This window comes from Caretta caretta, chromosome 3 (assembly GCF_965140235.1).
Source record: "Caretta caretta isolate rCarCar2 chromosome 3, rCarCar1.hap1, whole genome shotgun sequence".
NCBI lineage: Eukaryota > Metazoa > Chordata > Testudines > Cheloniidae > Caretta > Caretta caretta.
Genome location: NC_134208.1, coordinates 165354967 through 165377120, shown reverse-complemented (window position 1 = coordinate 165377120; position 22154 = coordinate 165354967). Strand labels below are relative to the sequence as shown.

Genomic DNA, 22154 nt, shown 5'->3' with positions numbered 1-22154 from the left:
AAGGAAATTGAGATTGTGGGGATTAGACAAGCAAGAGAAGAAGCTGCAAGAGAAAGAGAGAGCAATAGACATAATAACAATACATCACCTACTGATGTATCTCAGACATTCAAGGAAGTATATTCACACTATTTTAGTGTACATAAAGGCTCTAGGATACTTTAGATACAAAATTTTCCCTGTACTACAAAATTAGGGTGCTGACAGAGAGAATTCACTCCTCTAGGACTACAGATTTTGGAAATGGAAAAGTCTGACATTAGATGAATCCATTCTCTGCAAATTTTACATTTTCTGTTATTGTTAATAGAAAATATGGGGGCATCAAATTTTTCCTACCATTCTCCGGTGAAATTTCATTTTCACAGAAATTTTCCCACCAGTGTTAATTATTGATAAGAACAGCGTGTAATTTTTTCCCAAATACCACCAAAAATACCTTAATAATTGATTATTTCAGATACAGAATAACGGAAATAAGACAATCCTCAAACCATTATAAACACGAGACATAGCATATAAGGTTTTAATTATGCTTCCACTGAAGTCAATGGCAAAACTTCCATTGTCTTCAGTGGGTGTAGGAATGGGTCCTATGCAAATCTGGACATGTGTATAAATTTCAGTGGAAGACTGTTTTGAATAGACAGCCTTTTTTATTGTTACAAAAAATTTTAAAGTTAGTTGGTGTGAGGAAATATAAAGAAGAAATTTGAAATGAACTGTATTTATAAAAACAGGCAAACAAAACAAATACTTACCTCCCTGAATCAGAGTCAAATCCAAAATAAAGTTCTCTGCAGCGGTCACATCTCTGTCCAGTTACGGAAGCATCTTGGCAAACACATTGGCCAGTTAGACTATTACAGACCTGATTCACTGAACCAGTTATGTGGCATAAACAAGGCAAGCAGCCAGAAGCACGATATGGAGATATGTAAAAACCTAGCAAAGACAAATTGGTGAACAAATACACATTTTAACAAACGTGCAGAAAAAGCAATGCAAACAGAAGAATATCATCTTGTGCAGTCATGTTTAGCAATTGAATAAGATACCCATCATCACATAACAAACCTAGTACATATACATACCCCAACACCTACAAATCTATGCAGTCATTTTGTGAAGCAGGGTGTCTAAGCCCATTCAATGGCATTTTCTGAAGCTGTTATCTATTCTCTGCTTGCCAATTCTGATTTTCTACTCTGAACCCCGCAAATCTTCTTAGGCAGAGCAGGAGAAAAAACAGGACAACAATGCCACAGGTATCAGGCAGTGGGGGAAGCAAAGATCTCACTGCAGGGGAGGCACTAATGAATGCAACACAGGCTGCAGGAACATGCACATAATGGCATGCAAGATCCTCTAGAGCTGCGGTTCTAGTCCAGGATCCTGTCTCTGATAATACCAGTACCAGTCACTTCCAAAGGAAATGCAAGAAACTGATATGTCCTCATTGGAGAAATTTTTTTCTAAAATCTTCTAGGTAAGTGGTTGGTTTATGCCCCAAAACATGCCTCAAAACCATCCTGTCTAACATTGTGTGGTCAATGTTCCTATTATCCATATAAATATCGAAATCCTTTTTTTTTTTAACCTCTACTAACCTCTGCCCTTTGTGGCAATGACTGCACCTTTAAGCAGGGGGTATTTGGGTGGCTGGCTGAATGAAGGGAAAAGTGCTTTTTGGCTGGGGGGAGTGGAAGAGGAAAACTGCTGCAAAAAAGGCCTGGGTGCAGTTGGGATTTTTTTGCCTTCCCTACAGCGAGTTCAGGAAGGTATTTGTTCATGCATGACATGAAGGGCGACAGGCTATGTCGCAGGGTGGATGTCCATAGGAAAGTTATACCGTGACCAGATAAATGGCTTGGAAAAGGACTTAAAAAGGTGTTTGTTAAAGAAACGAACAGGGTGGGCGGTGGGGACTCCTATGATTGGTACGGCAGGGAGCCAACCCCTCCATTCTTAACCCTTCTACAAGGGGAGGGGGGGTGGATGGCAAGGTCCCGGCAATGGATTTGCTGGAGGGACCTGGATGGAAAAAGACAGGGAGATGGTGGAAATCCCCCGGGGTAATTACGGAATAAACAGGGGGTTACCTGCACTGTTCACTTTTATCTGCCAGGTAGTCCCAGACATCGAATAATAAAGTTGTGGCCTGATTAAACGCATATTAAATGTCTCCTGTCCTTCTTTCGGTATAGTCAGACAATGAGTTCAACAGGTTGATTAGTTTTTGTGTAAAATGTTTTCTTTTCTCTATTTTAAAATGGTTGCTTTCAGTTTTGTCCTCCATCCCCTTGTTCTTATATTATGGAAAAGGATATACAGAAGCATCCGGTTGACCCTCACTTCCTCACTCATTATGTGGTATACCTCTACCATGTCCTCTTATCAATATCTCCTTATATGAAAGTCTATCCAGATCTTAATCATTTTCGTCACCCACCTCTGAATCTCTTATTCCTACTAAATCTTTTTGACATGGACCAGAGCTGAATACTGAACTCAAGTAAAGTAGTACCACACATGTAGTTGTAGGATTTTATGTTTGTATTTTATATAAATTAGAATAAAAAATAAAGAATAATGTAGCATGTATTAAATGTATTGGTGTACAACTTAAACATATCCTGCCAACCACCCTTTTTGAATAGCAGAAAGGAATGGCCTAATGGGCCATTGGTAGAGATGCATCAGCCAGAATCTGTGTCTGAGCTGATTTCAAGGCAGTGACAGACCTTTTGGGGTCACCACTTTGTTGTAGGTTTAGCATTTTAAAATAAGTAAAAGAAAGCAATGATTGTTTTTCTCTTGCATTGCAATTTGATGTTCCTGTTCAAATGTGCTGTGTAAATAAGTTCTGTTTTGTGTGTGAATGAGGAATGTGTGTGTTAGAAAACAAGTGTAAAGGCCATTACCGGACCAAATGTTCTAGGGAGGAACCGAGGACGGACGCAAGAGTGCCAGAAGATTACAACATGCCCCCTGTTAAAATGTCAAAAAAGGGCAAATTAACAACTCTAAAAATAAGACAGGCACCTATCAACAGGGACAAGATAGCTGTGATCGAAATCAGCACGGGGTAACTCCCTAAAAAAATTAAGAAAAAAAAACAAAATTAAAAAATTAAAAAAATAAAAATTAAAAAAAACAAGCACTCATCAAACAACAATTAATTACAGCATGACGGTGCAAAACTCATTGGTCCCAATAAAAAAAAATCACTATATAAAGAGGGTGCCTTGCCATGAAACTTTGGGTTCATCCTGCCAAGACTTCCCCAGAGCATCGTGTCGCAACCGACAGAACCCTGCTCCTACCTACCCATGATCAACCTAGCTGGCCACTAGATTGATCCGGACTGGTAACTCTAACATCGACTGGCAGGAGTGTGTGTGTGTGTGTGTGTGTATCTTCAATAAACGTGGCGAATTGCCTTTTCCCCAAAAAACATCCTGTGTGCTTCTTATAAGCATAACATTTATTTCCTCTCTCATTACTTAGACATGCTAACGTTATTTTAGCAGGGGGTGGGTTGCCTCACTGTGCATTTAGCAGAGGTTCACTTTTAAGTTTCCCTGGCCTTTTTCCCAGAGTGACAATAGTTAATTTAGAATCTAGTAGTGTGTATGAGTAGTTCGAATTATTTCTTCCAGTATGCATTACCTGGCACTTGTCAACAATGAATTTCATTTATTGTGCTGCCCATTCTCCTTCCTGGAGTTCTTGTCTAGTCCTGACATATCTACGTTAATTGTATGTCACCGCACTGTTTACCTCTCACCCCAAACATTAATAAATATATTAAATAAAGCCAGTTCTAATATAATGATGCCACCTAACCCTTATATAACACTTTTCATCCATACATCTCAAAGTGCTTTACAAAAATAGAATATTTGGGTGGGAGGGGGCATCCCTCTGTCAACATTTTTCTATTATTCCTTATGGTACGACTCACAATGACTGAGAAGAATTTTCCCCTCTCTCATACACTCTTGCAGCATTCTCATAGGCCTCTTAGTCACTTTTCCTCCCTGATTATATAAAGTTCAGTAAGCTTCTCTTTTTAAGTCATGTTCTTCAGTTGCTGAATCTTTTTTAGTTGTCCATGAACTCTCCATCTAACTTTCTGATGTCCTGTTCTATAATGAAGGGCCCAAAATTGCATTGTAATGTGCTATCTAACCAAGGCATTATTTCCTTTGTCTTACAAGCGATACCTTTATATATACACCCCCAGGGTGGAATTGTCTTTCTTTGCAGCAGTGTTGTGTTGTAAGCTCATATCCAAATAGCAAAAGAACTAAACAAATTGAAAACATTAGAATTTTACTGCTCAAGTCTTTGTTCAAGTTTAGCTTCTGGTCCTCAGTGACATAAATCTCAAATGGACAGTCAAGTGATATCAGTCTCCAGTTAACACACATTCGCATCATAAAACAACCATACTGTTGGCACTTTATTCCAGAGAGGCCCAGAACTGAGCCATCACAGAGACTGAATATCTTGAAGTTATTAGTGAGGCAGCATGTATTATCTCATCTGCAGTTGCATGTACAGTATAGTATCTGTCCTGTACATAAATAGAGGAGGCCATTTCCCAGCAATGTCACTCTTGAGCACAATGAACAACTCAACTGCAAGAGTATACCTGGAAGATAGGAAACAAGTTTAACCCTAGACCTCATGCAAAAGGTCAGAGCATCTCGGTAGGTATCTAATTTATAATCTGCTGAGAGAGTACTAAACATTAATATTAGGCAGACCTTAGTGCAATCTAGAAAAAGACAGACCCTTATCCACTAGTGAATTAGCATAATATTTACAAGTAACAAAGGACAGCAACAGATACACGGGTAAGTCTAAAGTATTATAATGAATCTCAACTGAGCTGACTTGCTCATTGGAAGCATTTGCTCATCTTTTATTATAACTGTTACAGCAACAAACTCTATAGTTAAGGTTACCAGTTTAGGGCCAGATCCTAAATCCTGAAGTCAATAAAGCTATGCCAATTTAGAGCAGGTAAGGATCTAGCACTATATCTCTGTTAGTAATCATTTATAAACTTTTTATCATGGTGATACTACAAAGTTCCTCAAAAGCATCAGATTTTTAAAAAAAGTATTTTAGAAACAAGAATATAAATATAGGAGGTGGGGGAATGGAAGAAAAAACTGATTCATAAACAGGACTATTTGAAAAAGGTTTTTTTTTTTTTCTGAATATACACAGTAAGGTCTAAATCTTCATAAATGACTTTCAGTTTTGGGTGCCTCTGTTTCTGAATACCCAATTAGAGACAGGTTGGGGACGCTGATTTTAAGAAAGTGGTCAGTGCCTGCTCTCTGAAAATTAGGACCATTTAACGTGCTTCAGTATAGGCACCCAGAAGTCACTTTTGAAAAATTTAGTCCTAGATCACCAAAAAACAAGATAGAAGAGGCATCAGATTGCAAACTGATGTTGCACATGTTGGGCTAAGCACTGTCCTGGCCAGCATGGCAAGAGAATAGAAATGCAACTGAAATCCTGACAGTCAGACCAGAATTCCTTGCCAGTGACAGAGGCAGCATATTGTCTATTTTGCTTCACCACACAGTGGGAGCAAAACAGATCCCTGTCTATGCTACTAGTTGTAGCACCTGACCATGGCACACTGTATATGATCATCAGTTGCAATGGCGAGGTAGGAAGGGATCTGATTGAGAAGCCCTATGCTCTCCCCTTCCACTAATGAAATGACTATTTATTGTGGGATGGGGAGGGGCAGAAAATGAGGAAAAAATACAATAATGAAGAATTTTTTTTTAAATCCCTCAACATTTCAACAGCTGGCAGACCTCTAGCCCCGGTGAATTGCATCATCCCCTTTCATCAGGAGGTTCTCTCTATACAATGTTCCCTGATATCTAGTCTTTAGAGACTAACAGCCCAGTAATTGCGCAAAACATTTGTAACATGCAGAACCCATTAGTTTCCTAGTAGTCCTGTGTAGCATCTCATGGCATTCATCCATCTGTTGCTAACCAGAAACAGTAGTTTTGGGGAGAGGCTTTAAGAAATGGCTGCTTGAGATTTATAGTCAGTTTCCTCCAAACTAGCTGAAGTGTCTAGTTCCAATGACTTAGGACTGGAGTCTGATTTCAAACGTGAGAGAGGCTCCTAAAGTCACTTAGGCACTTTTGAAAATGTGTCATTGGCACTTCTGAAAATTTTCTCTCAAGTCAAAGTCTGACGACTAGTCTACACTAGAAGTGCAACATTGGTGCAGCTGCTCTGATGCAGCTGTGCCACATCTGGTAAAGATGTTCTATGTCGACGGGAGAGAGCTCTCCCGTTGGCATAATTACTCCACCTCCACGAGAGGTAGAAGCTATGTCGGCAGGAGAGTGTCTTCCGCTGACATAATGTTGGTGAGGACAGCGCTTACATTGCTGTAACTTGCATCACCCAGGGGGGTGGCTTTTTCACACACCCCGAGTGACATAAATTATATCAACATAAGTGGTGGTGTAGGCCTGCCCTGAGCGGCTGCATGGAAAGTTGTGGTCTCTGGTCAGCGAGAGACTCCTAAATGCCTTCCTGTTGCAAGGCCTCTGCTCAGCACAGGTTCTAAGGCCTGAATGGTTGTGGAGAGTTTGCCCATCCAGGTCAGGGTGGCAGGGAAGTTCGCTGACAGGGCATGTACATAGTGGATGAAGACAGGTCCAGGACATATACTACTGTACCTGTTTTGTGGCTAGAAGAGGCTTTAATTCTTCAGGGCTGTAAATCCACTGCCTCTCATAGGCATTAAATTCACGTGAGAAGTAAAAAGGGGTTCTCTTCTTTTAAAAAGGGTTGTTCCTGCTTTCTGTACACCACTAATTAAAATAACTGAGCAAACAGTGCCTCCCTCAAGTTTCAATATTTAAATTTTAATATTTTTTCATTCAAAAATAAAAATCTATGCAAGAAAACGATTCTTTATAAATCAACAACAAACCAGGAGACCTGAGGTTCCCCCAATTCTCCCCTTCTTCCATGAAACATAGGTAATTGATCTCCTTTCTCCAAGGGGTGAGAAAACAGGGCGAGAAGGCATGAGGATGTGTTGACATTTTGAATCACATCGAAGTGAGAGATTTTTTGAAAGTTGGAGTGCAAATATCTATCTTTTTGAGGCTAATTTTAGGTCTCTTACTTGAATTTATTTTAAGTAAATACACTAGGAAATGAGAACACTGAAACAACTTGACTTTATGCTATAAATCATAGAGTAAATTTATTCAGGAAACGGAGTTAAAATAGGTGCATTGTCCCATCAATCTAACCTACCCTTAATATATTTTTATGGTTGCCATTTTTACCTAATTAATTACATGCTTTTAATTAGTCTGTGATAGCTACGGATATGCTTGCAGTACATTTTGTTGTCTTTGGCCTAAGGCAAAGCCAACAGACATGGTTAGATTATTTGAAACCGATTAAATTGCTCCATAGTTCCATAATTTAAGACCACTATTATCATCAGATCAGTTTGTAAACAAATAATATTTTAAAGAATGCATAATCTTTAGAGCTGGGTATTCTTATTATGTTATCATAACTCATTGTGTTATAATTATTAAATACAGGGCTAGTATGTTGTATTAGCAGATTTGGGATTCTCTGGGTCTTTTTTAAATAGCCGATCTAGAAACTGCAAGATTAAGTTCAATCATCCAAAGTGATTCATCCACTGGTATGTATTCCTTTCTGCCTTCTTACCGTCCTCTTCCTCCACATTACTCCCCACCTTAAAAATCCCCTCATTTTTACGAGAGTGATAATCTAGTACTGACACCTCAAAAGATCTTTTTCAGATTACTACTGTATATCATCATAATTTCTCCTCCCTCCTTTGAATGTACCCTAATATCAGCATCTATCATGTGGTCCAGCAAACAGTGCACTGGTCTGGGACTCTGGTTCAGCTGGGTTCTATTCCCAAGTCTACCACTGGCTTGCTGGGTGACCTGGGGTAAGTTACTTCACTGCTCTGTGACTCAGTTTCCCCATCCATAAAATGGGGATATGATATTGGCTCAATTTGTAAAGTGTTTTGAGATCTACTGATGAAAAGAGCTATATAAGACCTAGGCTAGGTGATATTATTAGGGTCCAAACCAGTTCTCACTGAAGTCAACACAAAACTCCTATTTAATATGAGTATAAGACGTGGCCCTTCCAATGTTAAGGAATCAAACTCATCTATAAAGCAGTAAACTCAATGCTAATCACTTACACATTTGTATACATTTCTTAGTAAAACAAGACAAATTACTTTCTCATAACAAGATTTTTTTAAAAACAAACAAGTATGTGAAAATATTTCCTCGTGTGCCATGTAGGTTATTCCACATGCTATTCTGTTCATACTATCCATTAGACATTTTTAAACCATTATAGATCTACATAAACCCTTGCCTTCACTTTTCAAGGACAAGGGTGGGTCACTGGCTCAGGAAGCCTTGACATCACTCCTTCACCTAGCCCCAGCCTGCTCTCTGATTAAGTGCCTGCTATAGAGTGTCAGCAGGTCAGATAGAACTGGGGAAGGAATGGAAAAAAACACAATAGTGCTATATTTATTAGTATACGTACCTAAAATAATTTAAATTAATGTAAAAAAATACTAATGGAGGGTAAGCTGCATTTTTAACCTATGTTCAAGTTATTGAATGGCATATTAAAACAATTGGGGCTCTAATGTACCTTCTAATGTGCACTGCTACTTTAACAAACTGCCTATAAATATAACTTGAACTAAATCTCTCTCTTTAGGTATTATTAACCTAACAGATTAGGTTAATAATACATGGGGTTTCATTATATTCACCTGTTTTCTAAAAATTAATAAAAAGATAATTATAATGCTACCCACTATCATGAACTCAGATATAAACTCCATTTACAGTAATGCAGAATGAAATTCTTTAATTGTTTCAATGCACTGTGATGTACCAATTGCATTTTCAGCTGCTTATAAGGCCAATCCTTGCTTAGCCCTTGTGAGAACCTGCATATCCCCAACATGATGGTGCAACCAGATGCACTTATAGGACAATTTGTTTTTGCCAGCCCTCTAAGCTGTTCCTACAAATCTCTCCACAACTTCCTCCATACTAACCGCTCATGCATGGAAGACCCTTCCTGAATTGATCTTTGAGGAAACTATCTTTCAATTCCCTTCTCAAGACCCCCAATTGCTGCAATTCCTATAAGAAATCACCAGTCAAATCAGAAGTAACTTCATTTATGTCTATGGAGATATACAAGTATGGAAAACAAATCTGTATAAATTAGAGGTGAATCAGGGCTAAAGCCCTATCAAAAAAGGATCAGTGTAATAAAGGAAAAGACAGTTCTGATTTTGGAATACTGCAGAATGTAACAAGAAATTTTCTTCCAATTTCCTTACCTGATTCACACTGATTACACCTTCTTCCTTGACGATTAGGCAGGCATACACATTGTCCACTAATCTGGTCACAAACTGTTCCTGCTAATGTCCCCAGTGAGTCACAGTCACAAATCTGGCAGCCGAGAAGGTTGCTAATGGTAAGATTGTACATATGAGGCACACACTGATTGCACTGAAGCCCAGTTACACCAGCTTTGCAAGGACACTGTCCTGTTGATTTGTCACACAAAAGAGAGCCATTTACTGTACCTGCATTATCACAATTACATGGCAGACAGGCTAAGGAATTATTTTGTTGTACTTTGTAATACCCATCTAAGCATTCACTGCACTGTCTTCCTCCAGTATTAGGTTTACATACACATTGCCCTGTCGTAGCATTACAAACCATTCCAGAAAGTGATCCTGCGATATCACAGTCACAAGTCTTACAGCCAGTAGCATCCAGCCCAAAGAAGTTGTCCATGCAGGTGTCACACTGAAGCCCTTTGGTTTCGTCTTTACAATTGCACTGCCCAGTAAGAGGGTTGCAGAATTGGTTCAGTGAGCCATAGATATTGCACAGACAAGGCCCACATCCATGTTCATTAAAATTTCTGCTGACTTTAAATCCAATATTACAACGATCACACTTGAGGCCTGAAGAGAGAAAAAGTTATTAATAAAAGGAGAAAGTCAACAGAAATTCAATACAAACTATATATTTTAGGGTTGTTTTTTTCAAGTTCTTTCCCACCACAATTTTTAATAGCAGCAGCATTGAGGTGGCTGCACAAAACTACAGAAACGTTAACAGCTATTTTTTGTATGTTTATATTTCAGAAATAACATGGTTTTTGTTGGTTTTCATATACAGTTTTTTAGATAGATTTATTTTCATCTCAAGCACATTTTAAAATCTCTGGCAAAAACTAAATGTGATGTAAGTGATGACTTGTTACAAGGCCTATCTTCTTAACTACAAGAGATGATACAAAACGGATGGGCAGAACATGTGCTGAGGGCTGTCGACTCATTTTGATGACATATACATAACCACTGCAAATTAGACTAATTTCTATGAGTTTTACTCATCATAATTCAATTTTAATATTGATTACACTTATTTACCAGAGTTTATTGGGAGTCTTTATGGGATACAAAAATGTTTTCCATAATTCAAGATGAAATAATGCTTTTGTCTAAATATATGATTCAGTTAACATTTACAATACATTAGAAATTAAATTGTTTTTTTCATACTTCATCCTGTAGTTCTGTTAGTTTTGTTTTCAAATTCATTGCTTTATCCCTGCCTTGGGGGTTGCAGCTGAATTTTAGTTTATAACATTTACCTCACAAGAAAACAAAGTAAATTATTATTTGAGAAATGCTATCTCACATGTGTATGTGTAAAAACAACTAGGAGTCCTTGTGGCACCTTAGAGACTAACAAATTAATTTGGGCATAAGCTTTCGTAGGCTAAAACCCACTTCATCAGATGCATGGTTTTAGCCCACAGAAGCTTATGCCCAAATAAATGTGTTAGTCCCTAAGGTACCACAAGGACTCCTCGTTGTTTTTGCTGATACAGGCTAACGCGGCTACCACTCTGAAGTGTGTATGTGTGTTACTTTTCAGTGGGAAAATCTTTTACTATGATACCATGGTTTAATTGTGGCATCCAGTAAAAGAAAAAACAACTTAGGTCCTAACAAAATATTTCCATCCTTTTAAAAAATGCATAAATATAATACATTTAGAAACTCATATGTAGAAAAGCATCTCTTGAAATGGTAGAAAATGCATTATATAGATGAATAAAAACTCAAGAACTCCAACAGAAGGCAAGTTCCTTTAACAGTGATGAATGGCTCACCTAAGGCATATCATTTAATTTCAATAAGGAAAATAAAAAAGGCCCACTATTGCTGCAAATTTTAAAAATAACTGTATTGTTAACAAGAATTATGACTCATTTTGAACTATTAAAATTGGTCTACATGGATTCATATCATATCAGTTTTAAAAATATGCGCAGTGCTTATTTGAATATGCCATACATATTCCTGACAGGTAATCTATTCCTAACGATACTGAGGAAGGCCTACAGGGCATCACATTCAATGTTAACAAGTACAGGGGAGTTAGCACGCTTGGCATTTAATTCACATTCTTCTACCTTTTTATTCTAGATGAATGACCTACTTTAATAAAATTATTGGTGCTAATGTATTTTACTGGTGATAGAATCATTAGTAAGATTTAACAGTTGTGTTAACTCTAACAGTTCACGTTCCATAACATTGCAGTACACAGTTACATTTTCTGTTATCACATTTCTTCAGACAAAATGACAACAGACTGAGGTTACTTGTAAACCCAGTTTAAAAAAATAATTCAAACATACATTTTAAATAGGTAGCTTTTCTTTGTAAAAGTTCACTGCACAGGACTGGTAAATAAGACTTATTTACACATGGTAACAAGGGAAATCAGAATATTTACAGTTAGTTGTGTAAACAATCCTATTGATGTGCTTAACTTTAAGCACAAGTAATCTCACTGAAGTCAACGAGACAAATGTGCTTAAAGATAAGCATGCACATTCATGTTTACAGGATTGGGCTTTATGTATCTTCCTCTCCTCCACCCCCCATAGATTCTTTTTTGAGTGAAGAGAAAAATCATCCAAGTTACTTTCATAGATAGTGTAAAAGGTTTGAAACAATTTAAGTAAGCAAGGGTCTGATCCTGCAATCCTTGCACACCCAATTTCTCACTGACATCAAAGCAATTTTGGGAATATCCAAAGAATCCAAAATCAGGTCCCAAATGCATATGAAAAAATATAATATAGAATTGTTAGAAAACTCCTATTTTATTTAATGTAGGAAATTCAATGTAAGATGCATTAACTGTTTGCACTGAAAAAATCAGGTTGTGTTTGATCCTGCAAGGGGCTGAGCACCCCTGAGAGATGTTGCCCACACTTTAATTCCTATGGTCTACAGTGATGATTAAAGGTACTCAGCGCTCCACAGACAGGAAGCTCAGAATTACCCAGGATGAGATCCTTTTAGGAGGAGCACGTTCATGTATTTATTTATTGGCTTATTTTGGAAATTCCAGCCACAAGAACAAAGAATAATAGCTTGTAAAAATTCACAACAATTCAACCTTTTTGGGCATTCACTTTAACCACACAGCTATCATATTTCTCTCTTACAAAGATATGAGTGGACACTAACAGAGATTTAGAAGTCTGGAAGAAGCAGTTGTTCACAATTTAGTGAATATGAATTACCCAAGATCTGAACACTGAAAGGTATTTTTAGTATCAACATATGATCACGGTTAGTTCAGAAAATAGAGATTACCAATAGTTTGAATGATAAATTGGGATAGGGTTTTTTTGAGCCGTATGTATGGCCTGAAACACGTACAGTTACCATGCAGGGCTCACTTTATCAGGAAATTCTCCTTGCATAATATTCCCATACATCAATATTTCAAAGTGTATTATGTACACTGTGTATTTTGGGCACTTGATAAATTTTGTCCTTATGTGGCTGTGGCTCCCCTCAAATATGATGGAAGTAATAAATTGCTATAATCAAATCTAATTTCTGAAAAATACCTGTGGGAGTAACAAACAAAAAAGCACGTCTTGTAAAAAAAATGATAAATAACACAGAAGGTAGCAGTTTATTATAATCAGCTTGGCACTGAATTACAAAATTAAAATTATGTGGCCCTTGATAACTAAACCTAGCAATGTTCATGATCTGTGGAATAATGTTGACTTATTTTGCATTTCATAGGAACAGTTCAAAGAAATACAATGGAAAAAAATGGAAAGATTTATCACAAAGGACCCTGTAGCACAGAATATTTTGAGGGGGGAAAATCCATTTATTTTGGTCTATTAAGAAAGCTAGCATGGAAACGATTTGCTTAGAACTCATTAAGTATAAAACATTTTGAAAAAGTGCTAATTTCCTAAAAGAAACATTCATGCGGTAAGCAAATTAATATTATTTCTGTGAGTTATTAGTATGGAGCTATGTGAGCCAATGCAGCTATGGAATAAAGAGACTTCTAAAGGGTTGATTAAACTAAGCTTCAAACTGTAGTTTGATAGAATTATTAAATTAATAATTTTTAGGCAGTTAATTTCATTCAGTTTTTTTTAACCTGCCTTCAGCAAAAGAAATTTACTGTATTTTTCAGCTTAGAAATCAAATGTTTTATTTCTAGCAGATAAGAAATGTGGCTGAAAACTCTTACATTACACATACCAATAACATTTGCTTTGCAGTGGCACTGGCCTGAATTTTGGTGACAGGTAATATCTCCATTGACTGTCCCAGAGGTATTACAGTTACAGGGACTGCAGCCATCAGGGTCTGACTGTTGTAGATTGTAGAATCCTTCCTGGCACTGATTGCACTGTCTGCCAGACACATGTCTCTTACAATTACATTGGCCTCCAATCTGGAAAGATACAAAATATTATTGAATGATAAACGTATCTATTTTTAGATGATACACTCATTAGCAACAACGGCAGAGGGTATGGGAGAAGAGAGAGAAAACTTTAAATGGAAAAGGAAAAAATAGGTCTGTGAAATACATGTATTATTTTACTTGCTGAGAAGAAAAAATAAGAAACATTAAACAAGCATAAATATAAGAATTAAATTAAATTAAATTAAATCAAAGAACTTCTTGTAGGGTGCAAAAATTAAGAGTTAAACACAGATGTAGTCATAATCTAAGTCTTGAAAACCATGAAGGAGAACTGTCACCAGGCCACGCTTTTCCTCAGCTCCAAAGCATCCTCTGCCATGCCTACTCTTTGCAAGGAGGTTAGCAAACAAACACAGTCTTAACTCATTCCTTAGCCTCAGGCTTCAGGGACACTCCTCCCAGGGGTCTCTGGCACTCCTGCCCCTGGCAACTTTCCAATTTCTGTCAGCTCTGCTCCCTTCGTGGCGCACCAGCCCCATGGCTACTTCCCTGAGCCCCTGCCCCTTCCTCCGTGGACCTACCATAGCAGCCAGCTTCACTCTGTTCATAGAATCATAGAAGATTAGGGTTGGAAGAGACAACAGGAGGTCATCTAGCCAGCCCATCCCCTGCTCAAAGCAGGACTAACCCCAACTAAATCATCCCAGCCAGGCCTTTGTCAAGCTGGGCCTTAAAAACTTCTAAGGATGGAGATTCCACCACCTCCCTAGGTAACCCATTCCAGTGCTTCACCACCTTCCTAGTGAAATAGTTTTTCCTAATATCCAACCTAGACCTCCCACACTGTAACTTGAGACCATTACTCCTTGTTCTGTCATCTGCCACCACTGAGAACAGCCTAGCTCCATCCTCTTTGGAACCCCACTTCAACTAGTTGAAGGCTGCTATCAAATCCCCCCTCACTCTTCTCTTCTGAGGACTAAATAAGCCCAATTCCCTCAGTGTCTACTCATAATTCCTGTGCCCTAGCCCCCTAATCATTTTTGTTGCCCTCCACTGGAATCTCTCCAATTTATCCACATCTTTTCTGTAGTGGGGGACCCAAAAGTGGACACAATACTCCAGATGTGGCCTTACTGGTGCCGAATAGAGGGGAATAATCGCTTCCCTCGATCTGCTGGCAATGTTCCTACTAATGCAGCCCAATATGCTGTTAGCCTTCTTGGCAACAAGGGCACACTGTTGACTCCTATCCAGCTTCTCGTCCACTGTAATCCCCAGGTTCTTTTCTGTAGAACGGCAGCTTAGCCAGCCGGTCCCCAGCCTGTAGCAGTGCATGGGATTCTTCTGTCATAAGTGCAGAACTCTGCATTTGTCCTTGTTGAACATCATGAGATTTCTTTTGGCCCAATCCTCCAATTTGTCTAGGTAACTCTGGACCCTATCCCTACCCTCCAGCGTATCTACCTCTCCCCACAGTTTAGTGTCATCCACGAACTTGCTGAGGGTACAATCACATCATCTAGAACATTAATGAAGATGTTGAACAAAACTGGCCCCAAGAAAGACCCCTAGGGCACTTTGCTTGATACCAGCTGCCAACTAGACACTGAGCCGTGGATCACTACCCATTGAGCCCAACTATCTAGCCAGCTTTCTATCCACCTTATAGTCCACTCATCCAATTCATACTTTTTTAACTTCCTGGCAAGAATACTGTGGGAGACGGTATCAAAAGCTTTGCTAAAGTCCAGATACATCACGTCCACTGCTTTCCCCATATCCACAGAGAAAGTTATCTCATCATAGAAGGCAATCAGGTTGGTCAGACATGACTAGCCCTTGGTGAATCCATGTTGACTATTCCTGATCACCGTCCTCTCCTCCAAGTGCTTCAGAATGGATTACTTGAGGACCTACTCCATGATTTTTCCAGGGACTGAGGTGAGGCTGATTGGCCTGTAGTTCCCAGGATCCTCCTTCTTCCCTTTTTTAAAGATGGGCACTACATTAGCCTTTTTTCCAGTCATCTGGGACCTCCCCCGATCGCCATGAGTTTTCAAAGATAATGGCCAATGGCTCTGCAATCACATCCGCCAACTCCTTTAGCACTCTCGGATGCAATGCATCTGGCCCCATGGACTTGTGCTCGTCCAGCTTTTCTAAATAGTCCCGAACCACTTCTTTCTCCACAGAGGGCTGGTCACCTTCTCCCCATGCTGTGCTGCCCAGTGCAGTAGTCTGGGAGCTGACCTTATTCGTGAAGACAGAGGCAAAAAAAGCATTGAGTACTTCAGCTTTTTCCACATCCTCTGTCACTAGGTTGCCTCCCCCATTCAGTAAGGGTCCCACACTTTCCCTGACCACCTTCTTGTTGCTAACATACCTGTAGAAACCCTTCTTGTTACTCTTCACATCCCTTGCTAGCTGCAACTCCAATTGTGTTTTGGCCTTCCTGATTACACCCCTGCGTGCTCGAACAATATTTTTATACTCTTCCCTAGTCATCTGTCCAAGTTTCCACTTCTTGTAAGCTTCCTTTTTGTGTTTAAGCTCACAGAAGATTTCTCTGTTAAGCCATGTGGTCACCTGCCATATCTGCTATTCTTTCTGCACACTGGGATGATTTGTTCCTGCGCCCTCAATACAGCCAGCGGCCAAAATACAGCCAGCTCTCATGGACTCCTTTTCCCCTCATATTAGCCACCTTGAGTGATCCTGCCCATCAGTTCCCTGAGGGAGTCAAAGTCTGCTTTTCTGAAGTCCAGGGCCCATATTCCGCCGCTCTCCTTTCTTCCTTTGTCAGGATCCTGAACTCAACCATCTCATGGTCACTGCTGCCCAGGCTGTCACCCACTTCTACTTCCCCTACCACTTCTCCCCTATTTGTGAGCAGCAGGTCAAGAGGAGCATGGCCCCTAGTTGGCTTCTCCAGCACTTACACCAGGAAGTTGTCCCCAACACTCTCCAAAAATTTCCTGGATTGTTTGTGCACTGCTGTATTGCTCTCCCAGCAGGTGTCAGGGTGATTGAAGTCCCCCATGAGAACGAGGGCCTGTGAGCTGGAAACTTCTGTTAGTTGTCCGAAGAAAGCCTCATCTACCTCCTCCTCCTGGTCTGGTGATCTATAGCAGATGCCCACCGTGACATCACCTTGTTGCTCTCACCTCTAAACTTAACCCAAAGACTCACAAACAGGCCTTTCTCCAGTTTCATACTGGAGCTCTGAGCAATCATACTGCTCTCTTACATACAGTGCAACTCCTCCATCTTTTCTTCCCCGTCTGTCCCTCCTGAACAGTTTATACCCATCCATGTCAGTGCTCCAGACACATGAGTTACCCCACCAAGTCTCTGTTATTCCAATCACACCATAGTTCCTTGACTGTGCCAGAACTCCGTTGTGGCTTTCCCTCCCCATGGCACCACCTGTGGCAGTCCATCCCCAAACTGCCCACTAACAGGTCTTTGTAGGCCCAGGTGTAGCCCAGCCCTCTTTAATTGGCTGGATTGGACTTGTCTGCTCCAGTCCAGGGGAGACAGGCTTAGTCTGTGCACAGGGACCAGCTACAAATACAAGACCCTATTCCACAAATGGAAATTTCTGCTTAAAAACAGATAGTACTATCTGATCCGCAGCTATTACAAAATAGTGTATAATTTCTAAAGGTGAAACCCTGTTTTTGTTCAGACAGCACTTCTATTTACTACAATGGGAGTACTGGCTAAATGGGAATGGAATAAAGATTACAGGACTTGACCCAAAATAAAGCTAAATACCCCATGTGAGCAGGATGGGACAGTTTCTGGATACTATGGAACTAACTGCCCTCTTGTTAACAGTTGGTTAAAATAGAGCTACTCCAGATTTACAAGATAAGAGAAGAATCAGACTGTTTCCATAATTTGCCAGCATTGTAGAATTGATACACCATTGCCTGGTCATTTAAGAAGGATTAATTAACTGCATAGGGCCAAAGCTATTTGCTTCACCCACACATGTAGTTGTATTTACTTCTATGTGAACACTCATGTGAGTGAAGAAAGCAGGATTTGGCTCAAACTGGAGAAACAAAATATTCTAAGACATTAACATTCCTCTTGTAATGCTCTATACTGAAATTATCTCCCATGGAATTCAAAACTTCTTTGACCAAGGTCTTTCTGTTTTTTCACCCCAAATCCAACGCCAAACTAGAACAAAGGATGAGGATTGAGGTGGCTGGGTCAAAGCTACAAAAATATTCCATGTAAAGTATACTTTCTATTTATTTAGATCCTCCAATCTGTACAGTGTAGATCTAAGGATCATTAACCTGAGTGAGAGAAAATACAGCATCTCTAGGCCTGATAGTAAATATTGGATGCAAAAACTGTGCCTGAAGGTTATATCCAAGCACATTCCAAAAGAAAATCGTACGTTATACTATACAGTAGAACCTCTTTGTATTGATGACAGAGACACCTATTGTGGCTTACCAAATTTTACAGGGGAAAAAAAGCAACAACATGATTAGAAACCAAGGATACTGCATGAAATAAATGTACAGCAAAACCTCATCAGGCTGTATCAATTACAGAGGAGTCCCATGCAGACTAGTGAAATGTACACGGTAGTAAGTGCCAGGAATGGGAAGGAGCACCAGTACCACAGACAAGATTTAAGTTTAATTGACGTGCCAGGTAGTACTGAGTGCCAAGCGGTGATGCAGTACTCTCAACATTCAATGCCAGAAAATGTACACTCAAAAACTCACTTTTAGCAAGGAGAGAGAGAGCCCAAAACAGTAAACACAGGCTCTCCAAGAGAGAGAATATTGGTTGAACATTAGGTGTAATTTAAGTTCTCTCTAGACCAGTCAATACAATCCACTAGAGACCAGATTATAAAGATCTCTTCCTCCTACTGTAGCACTACCTTTCAAAGTTATCCAACACCTTGTAATCAATACAGGAGATTAAAGCCAGGAAACCAGTTAAAACGGTAATCATCGCTTTCAGTAGCTAAACAAGAGGTAATGGAAACTGGGATTTTGAATGAACATATTTAACAGTAGAGGAAGCCTCATCAGGTTTGGTATTATGGGGTCAGAAGTATGGGTATGTGCCTCCAGAAGGTTTCTATAGTCACCCACTGACGTACTTTCTCCCACCCTGATTTTCAAGGTTTTGAAATAGGTGAAGAGGGAAGACGTGTTTGTAGATGAGACAAGCCTCCAGTTTGATTGAGAAGGCACTATTGCAAGTTTTCATATATTTCTAAAACATCTTTAAGTGTTCTGATGGAGTCTTACCAAGAAAAGGTCAGATGACAATATACTTTTCTGCTCCCCACTACCTCAAAAAGCAATTGGAAGATCTGTTTTAGCCCCTATTTGTCTTGAATGTATAATTTGTTACCCAAAAATTGTGTTAACACAGAGTTAAGATTGACCAGCAGTGTCAGGAGCCAGCTTCAGCAGTGTCAGTCTCCTAGCAACACATCGAGCACAGCTGACCCCGACAGGGGCTGCTGGATGGACTGCACTTCCTGACTGGTGGAACTAAACTACTGCTTGATCCAGAGGTACCCAGAGCTCACTGGCTGCTCAACATGTTCCATGTCACAGCTATGCTTAATCCTGTTTCCTGCACCTGCTCTTACTTCCATCCAGCCTGTGCCTACCTGCCCACCCTGCTCCTGCCCTCACCCATCCATGATACCCCTGGCTCCACTTCCTGACCACATCTCTTGCTAGCCCGTTGCCTCTGGCATTCAGTTTCTGATCCCTGGCTCTGCCTTTGGCTCTAATCTCAGTTACAATCCCAAGTGTCCTGTGGCCCTGATTCTTGACTCTAGCTCAATACTCTGCTTTAAACCCCAAGCCTGACCACCCCCATGGCTCTAACCATTATGCCTGAAAACCCACGTCCTGGTCATGATCCTGACAAGCAGTGCCTCTTATCCTTCCAGAACATCAAATGCATCTACACTTAAGCCTCTGAAAACCAGTAACTACAGAGTTAAGGTACATACCAGCCCTGCAAAACAACCTTAACTCAGCCCCCCTGGAGCTGGGAAGAGCCTCTGGAAACAGTTCAGTAAGGGTAAGCATGAGAAAAAACTAAGAATGTGAGCACCAGGTTTCTTTTTGCCATTGGGGATGGTCAGCAGTCTAATGGTATGTATGACTCTGGTCTGCTTGACTAAGTGAGTAGTAAGTGAAGGCAATATCTCAGAAGGAATCCACAGAACAACAGTGAATGGATGATAATATTTTGGAAGCCTAGGGTGGTTTGTGTGGAGCATGCTTGGTGTTTGAATGTAAGCCAGATGTAGGTAGTTCCTATTCACTATTCCTGATCTAAACTCAAATTTTGTCAGCAAAACGGTGTTGGATTTTGTTGTACCGTGTTTAATGTGCTCTGCTACCTGAGTGTTCTGTAGCATCTGCATGGGTAATGTGTTACTCGTATATTGGGGCTCTGCTAAAAGAAAGTAGAGTTAACAATGCATTACAGGGCTGGTGTGTACCCAAAATTTCCTGGCCTTCAGAGATTCAAGTTTGTTTTCCCTTAACTCTATTCCCTGGTTTTCAGAGGTTTAAGTATAGGTCTGTTTGATGACCAGCAGAAGCACTACTGGGCAACTTTAACTCAGAGTTAAAATTTCTCAGAAGTGAATTTCCTTTATTTTTGAGGAATGTTAGTAGTGAGCGGGTGTGATTAGGGGGCACAAAAGGTTCCTTGGAACCTAACTGACACTCAGTTAGGAGCTCTGCCCTTCTTCTGGCCTCTCCATGCCTCCAGTAGGACTACAGGGAGGAAGGCAAGTGGTAACTGATAGGCTGTGAGGTGTATATCTACCAGCTGAAAGCAGCAAGGGGGAATTAAGGGAGGACGTGTTCCAGATTGCACTTCAGGAGTTAGTGTAGGGGGAAGGGTCTCTGCACAACCTTCTCCAGCAAAGGAGGATTGCAGAGGTGTGAAATGGCTCATTCTTTCAATAAGAATGGGGGGAGCGATAGCTCAGTGGTTTGAGCATTGGCCTGCTAAACCCAGGGTTGCAAGTTCAATCCTTGAGGGGGCCATTTAGGGATCTGGGGCAAAAATTGGGCATTGGTCCTGCTTTGAGCAGGGAGGTTGGACTAGATGACCTCCTGAGGTCCCTTCCAACCCTGATATTCTATGATTCCATGAAGATGTTCTCAGATGAATCAGGAACATGCCAGGGAAATGAATATAGCCTGACACAATAGCTCAGAGGTGTGAACTGACCCATTCATCTCAATGGATGTTCTTGTCCCTCTCCCTAAGTATACCCCGCCCACTGGAGAATACCAGTTTTCAAAATAATCTTGTTATGTACATGCATTTTAGACCAGAATTCATATTAGAGCTATCCAGTAATTTCTGTTATCACCTCGGCTTCTAACATCTTTTGGCAGAGATCAACCTTCCATCATATATCGTCTACTCCCTCAACAGCTGATTCGTCAGATCAAAATGCTTGATCCTTGTGTAATTAAAAACCCACAATGTTCAATAATGCTTCAAATATTATGCAATATAAATGGTTTTGATACATGTTCTCCCTTAGTTGGTCTTGGTTGTGCATCGGTTAATTTCTGCATCATTTCTTTTTCCTCTTTATTCCATCCTGTACATCACTCCTTCACAAGTTCTCTTCGGTCACCTAGGACCTGATACAACTAAACAGTGAGGATACATAAATAAGCTGCCTTTGTAAGATGGTTTTTCCATGACATCACAGAATTTTGGGGGATTCTGCCATTCATGAATGTCATGGATGGAAAAATATGAGGTGAATAATGTACATCATAATGCATCTTTTAGTTCCAATGTGTTCAATTGGTGCTATTTATCAAACTACTCAGATATCCTGAATATGTCTGAGAAAGAAAGAAAAGTCACAGTGGTTTATGACAAAAAAATTATATTTATATACATATATATTTTGAAATAATTCCTGTGTCTTATCCATTAGCTAGACTTTCATGGTGCTTTTAAATAATGTATGTAGTTCAGAAGAAGTGCTCCAAAATGTATCCTGAACAATCTCTAAGGAACATACAGCAAGGTAAAGTTCTAAAGTCTGCTATACAGCAGAACTGAAATACATTTACCCTTGATCCTTTTAATGCTCAAGACAGCAATACAGTAAAGAAATCCCCCATATACTGTTCTTAGCATTGTATACTTAACTGTCTTTTAAAGGGAATTAATAGCCATCAAGAGTTCTCA

General features: G+C 39.8%; 1 protein-coding gene across 1 annotated transcript in view; it reads right to left on the bottom strand.

Annotated features, from left to right (window-relative positions):
* Nucleotides 1-22154, bottom strand: part of USH2A (usherin) — a 580026-nt gene that overhangs the window by 474579 nt on the left and 83293 nt on the right. Inside the window, exons 11-13 of the mRNA XM_048843172.2 lie at nucleotides 13739-13934; nucleotides 9455-10096; nucleotides 762-945 (exon numbers count right to left, since the gene is read on the bottom strand). Of these exons, the coding sequence (XP_048699129.2) occupies nucleotides 762-945; nucleotides 9455-10096; nucleotides 13739-13934 (1022 nt within the window). The remainder of the gene's footprint in view (nucleotides 1-761; nucleotides 946-9454; nucleotides 10097-13738; nucleotides 13935-22154) is intronic.